Source organism: Capra hircus, chromosome 11 (genome assembly GCF_001704415.2).
Source record: "Capra hircus breed San Clemente chromosome 11, ASM170441v1, whole genome shotgun sequence".
Taxonomy (NCBI): domain Eukaryota; kingdom Metazoa; phylum Chordata; class Mammalia; order Artiodactyla; family Bovidae; genus Capra; species Capra hircus.
In genome coordinates this window covers 98,121,925-98,132,076 of record NC_030818.1, presented here as the reverse complement: position 1 = coordinate 98,132,076, position 10,152 = coordinate 98,121,925, and the positions used below count along the sequence as shown (strand labels likewise).

Below are 10,152 nucleotides of genomic sequence, written 5' to 3'. Positions count from 1 at the left end.
TGAAGCTTCCCATCCGCAAACTTCAGAAATGGAGAAATTCCAGTCCGGACCACAAGAGAGCGACAAGGCATACAAGGCACCCTCTAGGTCTTTCCTCTGGGGGGCCGTCCACCCCCCCAACCCCCCCACCCGCAGGAGCTTGGGAGAGGCGTTGAAAGGCGGAAGAGAAGAGATGCCGGAGCTGAGACTCCGCCCTTAGCTGCTGAGGCCGGGCCCAGACCCCGCGGCCTCTCCGCCCCCGCCCACTCCCACGCCCACCGCGCACGCCCCACCCGAGGCGCGCTCGTAGGTCCCGCCCCGCCCCGCCCCGCCCCCCGCCCCGCCCCCGGAGCCTTCTCCTCCTCCCCGTCCTAGCAAACCCCGCCCCCGCCGGCGGCGGCGCACAATGAGTTTCCAGCCTCCAGAAGCTGAGGCAACGGGGACGGCGACGCCTCAGCCCCGGGGCTCCGGCTTCCTGCCCCGTCCGTCCCGCCCGCGGGCCATGGAGCTCCGAGCAACAGAGGGGGAGCAGCCGGCGCATCCCCGCCTGCCCTCCAGGTTAGCGCCCGAGCGGTGAGGGGTCGGTGGGATCTGGCAGTGGGGTGGAGAGCCCTTGTCCCGTCCAGCCCCAGGCCTCTCTGTTAGTGAGTTAGGCGTTGATGGGAGTCTAGGCTCCAGGCTCCTGCTGCTTATCTGACCCAGAATGGATGGGGTGGCCTTGAGCCCTGGGCTTCTCTTGTCTACCTCTCCTTCCCCATCTGTGCAATGGGGACTGGGTTGGCGGGAGGTTTCAGCTCCTTTAGGAAGAGATTACAGCTCCTTTAGGATGGGGACGGTGCTTGCCTCGTGTTTGGTGACTTGAGGGCAAGTGATTCCCAGAAGCCGTCTGCCCTGACCCAGGCCTGTATCCTCCCCTGCCTCAGTATCCCTGGGCAGTTTCCTCGGAGGCCTGGGACCCAGCTCTGAGTGTCTGGGTCTTGGCAGGTCCCTGGCTCCCATCCCTTCCCAGCCTGATCCCGGGAGGCAGCAGCCACTGGCTACTGAGCGGCAGTGACAGCATGAAGGCTCCGGTAAGTGGCAGAAGGAGGAAGGCTCACAGGGGAGGTGGCTTCCGGCCCAGTAGCTTCTCCCCCCCACCCCAGGGCTGACTGTCACTTCTGATTCCACTGCTCCTGAGCTGAAGGAGACCGGCAGACCAGCCTCAAAGTCCAGCCCTGATCTGGCAGGCTATGTGGCCCCAGGCAAGTGGCATTCCCTCTCTGGTTTCAGTATTTTGCTCCTCTTCTATGTATAATGGAGATAATAGTACTGCCTCCTGTGAGCATCGAGGGGTCACCCAGGTGAGGCATCTCCCTGAGAGCAGGGTATGTTGTGAAAGTTCACTTTAGCAGAGTCTTGAGTTTATTCAGGAGCCCCTGGCGAGAGCCTTGAATGTTGTGGGAAGTCAGCCGTGGCTGCCTGAATCAAGGTCTCTGGGTCCCTGCAGGCAGGGAACCAGGTGCCAAGCACAGCTTGAGGCCTCAGGGGCTGAACCCCCTCCTCCGCACAGCTGGTCTCACAGAGATTTATTTTTAGGAGCTGAAGTGGCTTGTGGGCAGAAAAGGGAGGGCCTCTGACAGGATATGCCCAAGGAGGGGACTGGTGGGGGCTACTTTTTCACCTCTGATTTTCAGAGAGCCCCAGCCAGCTGCCAGCTGGTTCCTGAGGCCGAGGGACCTGTGTCTTAGGCAGGCTGGGAGACCAGTTAGAGCCCAGAGAGACACAGGTGGTGACCAAGGTGGCCCAGCACACAATAGCAGGCCAGGGTTGCGTCCCCCCACCAGGCAGCCCCTCCTTGAAGGCTCGGTGGAGGTATTCACTACATCCGCCAGCCGGGCAAGGGGCCAGGAGGGCTTCCTGGTTCACGTGGCCTCTGGGGACGTGGTTTCTGCAGGAGGGAGCCTCAAGGCTACAGCTCTCAGTTCTTGAAACCGTTTGCTGAGTGACGCTTCCCTATATCCCCTTCTACTGTCTCTTTACTCACAGGGTCTGCTGACCCAGGTCATGGTCATCAGCTGGGGGAGGGGACGGCTCTGGGTGTGTGAGACAGCCTGAAGCCGGGGTCTGAAGGGAACTGGTGGCCCTTCTGCTGGGCCATGCCTGTCCTCATGTGCACAGCACTTTATGGTAGCCCTTTGGCTGCCGTCCTCAGAGTGAGTTCCCACTGTGGGTAGTATCAGTTTCATAGAGGAAGCAGGCCCAGAGACATAGACAGGTATACCCAAGGCTGCACAGGGTACCTCAGCTTTCTGGTTAAGAGGATGGTTTTTGATTTGGAGACCCCACCCTGCTGCTTTCTTACTGTGTGGCCTTGAGTTACCTACCCATTTTCATCCCAAATTGGTTTCCTTATCTAGAATATTGGGATAATAGGGCTTATCTCAGTCATGCATGGGTTCTGAACCTGACAGCCCAGAGGCAGGCCTGGCTAACAGAAACTGTGGCCTCTGCTGATGTTCTGGGAACTACTGAGTTGGGATTTGGACCCATGAGGCTGGGGATCCCAGCGGCAGCTTCTAGGAGCTCCAGCAACACCGCCCCCCGCCAACTCACACCCCGTGACCGCTGTCTCCCCCAGCGTCGGCTCCTGCTCATCGTCCTCTGCTCTGTCGGCTTCTCGGCTGTCTACATCCTGCTGTGCTACTGGGCCTGCCTGCCCTTCTGCTCAGCCTTCTGCCTGGACCCCCACCTCTCTCTCAAGTCCAGGCCCACCGTGCCGGGGCCTCTGCACTTCAGTGGCTACAGTAGCGTGCCAGATGGGAAGGTGAGTTTGCTGGGCAGCGTGTCGGGGGGTGGGGAGTAGGCCCAGCCAAGGTTGCCAGGGTTCTCCCTGGCTCTCCGGGGACTGTGAGAACTGGGCTTATGTCAGGCCAGCCTGGATCCTGGACTTGGCTCCTCTGCTCAAGCTGACCAGTCCCTTTACCTCTGTGAGCTTCAAATTCTAGGAGGAAATTTTTTTTTTTTTTCCAATTGTGGCTGCACTGCATGGCTTGCCGGATCTTAATTCCCCGATTAGGGCTTGAATCCAGGCCACAGCAGTGAGAGCGCTGAGTCCTAACTACTGGACCACCAGGGTATTCCTGAATGTCTTTTTTTTTTTTTAATTCAATGAACATTGCCTGACTGCTCTCAGCTGGGTACTGGGGATAAAAAAGATGAGTTAGGCAGGGTGGCCACCTGGAACTCCTGGTCCAGCCTGGGAACCAGACAGCATCACATCATGGTGGTACATGCAGCTTTAGAGTTATTAATAACTGTCCACGCACAACCCATCTGTTTAGCAAGTGTGTATTTGGTGCCTTAGATGTGCTCTGCCTTGTGCTGATACCTGCTGGGGATACAGATCTGCCCCAGAGCTGTCCCTCTATAGGAGACAGGGACAGTGGAGCCCAGGGGTGACAAGACAGCTGAGGCCCCTGCCCCGTGGCATGTTTTGCCAGGCGAGGTTCAGAACGCTTTACACCGCTCACCCTGATTTCAGCAGCCCCAGCTGGTAGGTTTCTCAAAGGCATCTCCCAACGACACCCGGTGCAGGAAGGTCCGAGCCTGGAGTCTGCCAGCTCTCCGAGTGTTGGTCAGAGGGAGGAGGGCTCAGGGACCTTGCGTTGGAGATCTGTTTCAGGTCTTCATCCCTCTGAGTCGCAAAAGGCAATCATTGTGGTTCCCACCTCGGTAGGGTTGCTCTGCAGGTCCAACTGCGTGATTCATGGACAGTGTTTCGAGTGGGTGCTGTATAAATCTTTGATCAAGATGCAAAAACAGCTGAGTTGAGAGGGACAAACTCAAGTGCCACCAGGTTTGGCCAAGAGGGACAAGCGGCGAGGTGGGCTGGGTAGACGCTGTCCCAGCTTCCATGGTCTCAGCTAGTGTTCATTTCAGATGCTCAGAGCTCATGAGGACGTGGCCCCAGGATGGCCAGATACCCTGAGTTTGTTAACAGAGCAGAAAATCTTAGAGTGTCAAAAGGGCTGATTTCTGTAAAGGATTCATTGTCTTAAAGATCCTGCAGAACAGGACAAGCAGAACACCTTCTGGGGCTGATGGTGACCTTGGATCTGAACAGACCACAGTTGTCAGCTCAGGCTCAAACTGAGGGCAGAATAAGGAAGTTTTGTTCTTTATTGCCAGGGCATGGAAAATGGGGCTACAAGTCCTTAAATCAACACTGTGTCAGATGTAAACTGTCCCTGAGTGGGCTACAACTGTGTGTCTTTTATCGACTAGATTGAATGTTCCCATATCCTTTACAGGCCTCCATAAACCCGTGTTCCCAAAGAGGGCATGGAGGTCTGGGGTAGGCAGCAAGTCTTCTCTCTGGGAGCCCTGACCTCCAGTGACAGTTTGCAGACTTGTTGGATCGGCTCCTGCCTCTTATGAGATGATGAGGTGGGGTAGTGCCCTCAGTCTGTGCTGATCACTCTCTAGGCATTTTTAATTGAATCCTTAAAACTTGATCAAGTAGATGCTATTTTCATCCCTTATTTATAGATGAGGAAATTGAGGCTCAGAGAGGCAAAGTAACTTGCATTAAGCACACATAACTAGGATGGGGCAGAGCCAGGGTTCAGGCTCAGAACCAGAGGTTCCCAATGTTGTCATGGGTTTTTATTTATAAACTGGGACAAGGAAAATGGGACTTGGGCAGAGGAGGAAGTTGACTTAAAAGTAATTCGGAAGAGCTGAGGTTCATATTTACCTAACAAACATATAACTGACTCCTAGTCTGTGCCAGGAACTGCTCTAAATGCTTTATAAATATTGACTTATATAACCCTAACAAGAAAATGCAATGTAGGGCCTCATAGGGCCTTAGCAACAGAAACCAGGGCCAAAAATGTGGCTGATGGGGCAGCAGGGTCCTTGAGCATAGAATCTCAGCTCTGCCGCTTGTCACTGGTATGACCTTTAGAAAGTCATTCCAACTGCCTAGCCTCTGTTTCCTCATCTGCAAAAGGGGTTGATGAAGTCCTTGGAGCTAATACAGGTAGTCAGGGGTATTCCTGGGTGGAGAAGGCAGGGTGGAAGCTACGTGCCCAGGACTTCCTTTCTTTCTCTCTACCTCCCCCTGCAGCCTCTGGTCCGAGAGCCGTGCCGCAGCTGCGCCGTGGTGTCCAGCTCAGGCCAGATGCTGGGCTCGGGCCTGGGTGCCGAGATTGACGGCGCTGAGTGCGTACTGCGCATGAACCAGGCGCCCACCATGGGCTTTGAGGCAGACGTGGGCCAGCGGAGCACCCTGCGGGTCATCTCTCACACAAGCGTGCCTCTGCTGCTGCGAAACTACTCCCACTATTTCCAGCAGGCCCGGGACACGCTCTATGTGGTGTGGGGCCAGGGGAAGCACATGGACCGGGCACTGGGTGGCCGCACCTACCGTGCACTGCTGCAGCTCACCAGGATGTACCCCGGCCTGCAGGTGTACACGTTCACTGAGCGCATGATGGCCTACTGCGACCAGGTCTTCCAGGATGAGACTGGCAAGAACCGGTGAGCGCGAGCCGGGGGGCTGGCCTGCTGGGGATCTCCCTGGCAGCTGTGGGCCTGCCTTCTCTAGGAGCCTCTGGTCCACTGAGGGTCTGCTTTGTCTGGCACTGGGGCTCAGCTGTGATAGAGGCAGGCGTCATCCTGCCCTCTATCTATGGGGACAGGAATCAGAGAAACTGTCATCATTGAATGACCGTATAGATGTTCCACATGGCGGTGAAGGGCGTTCGGCCTCACCAGTATACACTGTGGCGGGGCAGGGTGGGGGTTGGTGGTGGTGTTGGTGAGCAGTGTGGGGCCATGGCAGGGAGCTCTTCTCTTTGGAGGGGATGCTCTGAGACCTGAATTGGTTTCTGATGTCCCTTCCAGAAAATGAAAGTAACAGTGCCAGTTCTAACAGCCCTTTTTGTGCACCAGGTACTGAGCTAAGTACTCTTGCCTTCAAGATCTCATTTTATCCAACGCCCCAAAGAGCACTTGAACTCCTGTGGCTTCCTCCTTTGCACACTGGCTTCTCCCCCACCTCCCCAGCTCAGAAAATACACCCACCAGCCTCCAGTTTCTTAGTCAAACACTTGACTTTGCCCTCGACTCCCCTTGTTTCATCACCTGCCACATAGGATGGGCTCTCGAATCTCCTTCCTTGCCCACGGGTACCTCCTTGACCTAAGCCACCATCCTTCTCTGTTTTTTTAATTTTTTGTAATATTTTTATTTTTTTAATTTATTTGACTGTGCCTGATCTTAGTTGCAGCACACGGGATCTTTGTTGTGGCATGCCAGATCTTTAGTTGTGGCATACAAACTCTTAGCTGCAGAATGTGGGATCTAGTTTCCTGACCAGGGATAGAACCCGGGCCCTCTGCACTGAGAGCGCAGAGTCTTAGCCACTGGACCACAGGGAAGTCCCCACACTCACCTGCACTTGCAGCAGCCCCTGCAGTCTGATCTCTGAGTGCCCCAGTGAGTTCATCCCGCTAGTCACCTGGCCTCACCCTACAGCAGCTTCGCATCACATGGAAAATAAAGTCCAGACTCCCACCTCCTCCCCTCCCCGGGCCTTTGTGCCCTTGCATGGTCTGCCCCTGCCTGCTTCTGTGGCCTCATCGTCCGTCGCTTACCCTGCTCCAGCCGCACTGGCCGTGGACATCCACATTGCTCTCACCTGCAGGCCTTTGCACATGCCGTTCCTCCCCCCAGATCCTCCCTTGCGTTCAATACGGATGGAGTTTCTCCTTGGCCCCGTCTGAAGGAACACCTCCTACCTGACATCCTTCATCCCATTCTTTTGTTTCCTTGTCTTCCCAGCATGTCTCTTCCAGCGGCCCCCTTCCTTGAGAATGTTAGTGCTGGGTGGGGCCACTTCACGGCCAGCTCAGGGATTGGGAGGTGTTAGGTTTGAATGGCTGAACCACCCCACAGCCCTTCAGTAGAGCCCGAGATGAATGGCCATCGGCTGGGAAAGTAATCACTACTGGTGCTTTTGAGAGAGGCAAGGCCAGGTCCAGCTCCACGGTCCCATGCTCTGAGTTGGGGGTTGGGCCTTGAGGGAGGAGCTGGGCTGACAGTATTCCCTTTCCATAATCACCTATAGTTACCCCATGTCACCCATGGGTCACTGAGGCTCAGAGAGGTTCATAAGCAAATTGGATGCCCCAGAGCAGATTCAGGGTTCAAGTTGAAGACTGCTTGACTCTAGACAACTCTCTTTCCTGCTTTCAATGGCTGTGTTTCTGCTGCTTTCTGCTGTCTCTGCAAGCTTGGTCCCTGAGATGCGGAGAGGGTGTGACCACGGCTGATGGATCATCATTGTTAGGGGCGTGGTTTGCTCAAGTCCTGTGTGGACGGGCAGAAGATGAACAGACCTGGGTTGGCACCCACGCCTACCTCTTGCCCACTGCTGGCCTTGGGCCGGACCTTCCAGCTCCCCAGTGTCCCCCAGAGCCTCTCGGTGGGGGTCGAAGTGAGAAGCCCTTGACTGGGAGGGGAACCAGTGCTGTGCGGGGAACCAGTGCTGAGGCTGGGGCCACCTTCCTTCCAAGTTGAGGTGGGGGACATGGCCAGCTGACTGTGCGTCCCTCCCCCGGCCAGGAGGCAGTCCGGGTCCTTCCTCAGCACCGGCTGGTTCACTATGATTCTCGCCCTGGAGCTGTGTGAGGAGATCGTGGTCTACGGGATGGTCAGCGACAGCTACTGCAGGTCAGGCCAGCCAGGAGCCAGGCGGCGGGGAGGGACACCATGTTCGGGCCCTACGCTGAGGGTGTGTGGGCTTCCGCGTGAGTAGCCAAGGCACAGGCAGCCCTTGGGCCTGGTACCCGGTGGGAAGGAGCCCAACCTGTAAAACAGGCTGGGTCCCAGCCTCTGCTCTGCCCAGGTGGCCTTGGGCCCGGCCGCCACCTGCCAGGGCAACCATTTTGTCAGGTCAAAGAGAGCAAATGACCACACTGTCTTCAGAAGCTTGTGGAAAGGTTTAGCAAGAGAATGATCTACTGAAGTCCTCACCCCAGCCTCAGGTCTGCCGTGCGTGTCCGTGATCAGCTGTTATGCCTAAGCTTTAACCTGTGATGTTCTAGTTCGACACTGTCATAGCTCCCATCACTGAACTGAAGGGGCCCCACGTTTTCACCCTCTGTTTTTTGGGGGAGCTTCTTTGCTGAGCACGTGGGCAAGATGAAAGTAGCTGCTCTCTACCAGGACACCTGGCTAGACTGCCTGTGGGTAGGTGGGTGTGCAGGCCTGGCAGTTACATGCTGCGGGTTCCGGGGGTCCCTCAACCATGAGCCCGGCACCAGGCACTTTGCATTTTTTGACCTGTGGTTTTAGCTTCCCTGGTGGCTCAGACTGTAAAGCATCTGCCTGCAATGTGGGATGACCCAGGTTTGATCACTGGGTCGGGAAGATCCCCTGGAGAAGGAAATGGCAACCCACTCCAGTACTCTTGCCTGGAAAATTCCATGGATGGAGGAACCTGGTAGGCTACAGTCCATGGGGTCACAAAGAGTCAGACACGACTGAGCCACTTCACTTTCACTTTCAGCCAAGAAGGGAGATCACCATCCCCGTTTTACAGATGGGTTATTGAGGCTCAGGGTGTTGGTCTTGGCCTTGAGTCACCCAGCTCACTCGCAAGAGGTACAGCCAGAGCTTGAACCCTCGGCCTTTAGAATCCTCGGGGGCTGCCCTGTTCCTCCTATGTCTGTCTTGGCCTCCCTTGGGACCAGGCCTGTGGGACTCTTTGGTCCGTAGGGCTGGGTGAGGGTTGGTCCTGGCAGGTGGCAGGGTCTGGCGGGAGGCGGGCCAGTTGGGGTGCCTCACACCTGTCCCTCTTCCCCACCGCAGGGAGGAGCATCACCCCTCGGTGCCTTACCACTACTTCGAGAAGGGCCGGCTGGACGAGTGTCAAATGTACCTGGCGCATGAGCGGGCGCCCCGCAGCGCCCACCGCTTTATCACCGAGAAGGCCGTGTTCTCTCGCTGGGCCAAGAAGAGGCCCATCGTCTTTGCCCACCCATCCTGGAGGACGCAGTGGCCCCATCGCCACAGCGCCATCACCAGGCCTCTGTTGCAGCCACACTCCGCCAAAAACACTTAATTTATGGATCCTGCCTTCTGCCATGTGCTGAGCGGACCTGAGTTCCCTTCCAGCCATACCCTTGGGGACGCTTGGAGCCATCTCAGGCTTCTAGACTTGGGGAGAGAGGAGGAGGCCTCTGGTGACCTTTGCAGCCTCCTCCCCACACCTGCTCCCTGAGTAATCTGAGTCTTCGTTTTCAAGTTCTTCCCACCTCTGAGTCTGTCCAGTGGCCTTTGCCCTGGGGGCTGGTGGCCCCCAGTCACCAACACTATGAATTTCAACCGAGCACCAGCCCTGGTCCTTCCTCTCTGCACTCCCTCTCCACCTGCCTTTGGTGCCACACTTCCCAGGCTGGTTGCCCTCAGCGGGGCAGCCTACAGCTTGGGGTTTGTTGGGTGACGGGGGGGCCTTTGAACTGTGACTGCCAGGGCCACCTCTGGAGTTTACGGGTAAATGTGTTTTCTGGAAGCTTGTCCTGGCTATTGTCATGTGTCTGAGGGTGGGGACTGGAGCTTCTCTGCTCACCGCAATCCCATGACCTATTGCCTTGAGGGGAGACCTCCAGCCAGCTGGCCTTCTGGCCGTCTAATCGGCCTGCCTGTGTCTTCCTCGAGAGCCTATCTGCTTCCCCACCAGCTCAGAGTGTGTGGCCCCATGGCAGTACACAGCCCAGGAAATGCTCCAGATCAGAGGCTTCCATGGGATTCCCACCCTTCACTGGGAGAGGAGTCAGGGTGGGAGGAAATTCCCCCACATCACGTCCCCTTCCTGGTTCAGGGTCAGATTCCAAGGGCCTGGCCAGTTCAATTCCCAGTTAACTCTGGAGTTCGTTACACTGCCAGAAAGGGAAGTGGGGGGCAGGCCAGGGGCTTTCCTTCTCTGAGTAGCAGTTCGGTCACCGGTAAAGTGGAAAAGCAGACCCACCATGGAACAGGGGATGGACGGTGTGCAGCCACCCTGGGGTGGGGTTAGAGTTAACCCAGTGCACAGATGACACGAAGCCACCAGGTTGAGCCAGGATGCAATCCCAGGTCTGAGAGCTGCAGCTGAGTGTCTGGGCCCCCTGCACCCGGTGGTTG

At 56.7% G+C, this 10,152-nt stretch overlaps 1 protein-coding gene across 5 annotated transcripts; it reads left to right on the top strand.

Annotated features, from left to right (window-relative positions):
• Nucleotides 376-9,546, top strand: ST6GALNAC4 (ST6 N-acetylgalactosaminide alpha-2,6-sialyltransferase 4). Of its 5 annotated transcripts, none has more exons than XM_018055836.1 (6): nt 376-537; nt 964-1,049; nt 2,597-2,782; nt 5,090-5,502; nt 7,591-7,698; nt 8,839-9,546. In XM_018055836.1, the coding sequence occupies exons 2-6, from the start codon at nt 1,038-1,040 to the stop codon at nt 9,089-9,091; spliced, it is 972 nt and encodes a 323-aa protein (XP_017911325.1). In that variant the 5' UTR covers nt 376-537; nt 964-1,037; the 3' UTR covers nt 9,092-9,546. The 5 variants fall into 5 exon arrangements, with proteins under 5 accessions (XP_017911325.1, XP_017911327.1, XP_017911322.1 ...); XM_018055838.1 differs by having other exon boundaries at nt 7,591-7,759; XM_018055833.1 differs by having other exon boundaries at nt 7,591-7,775.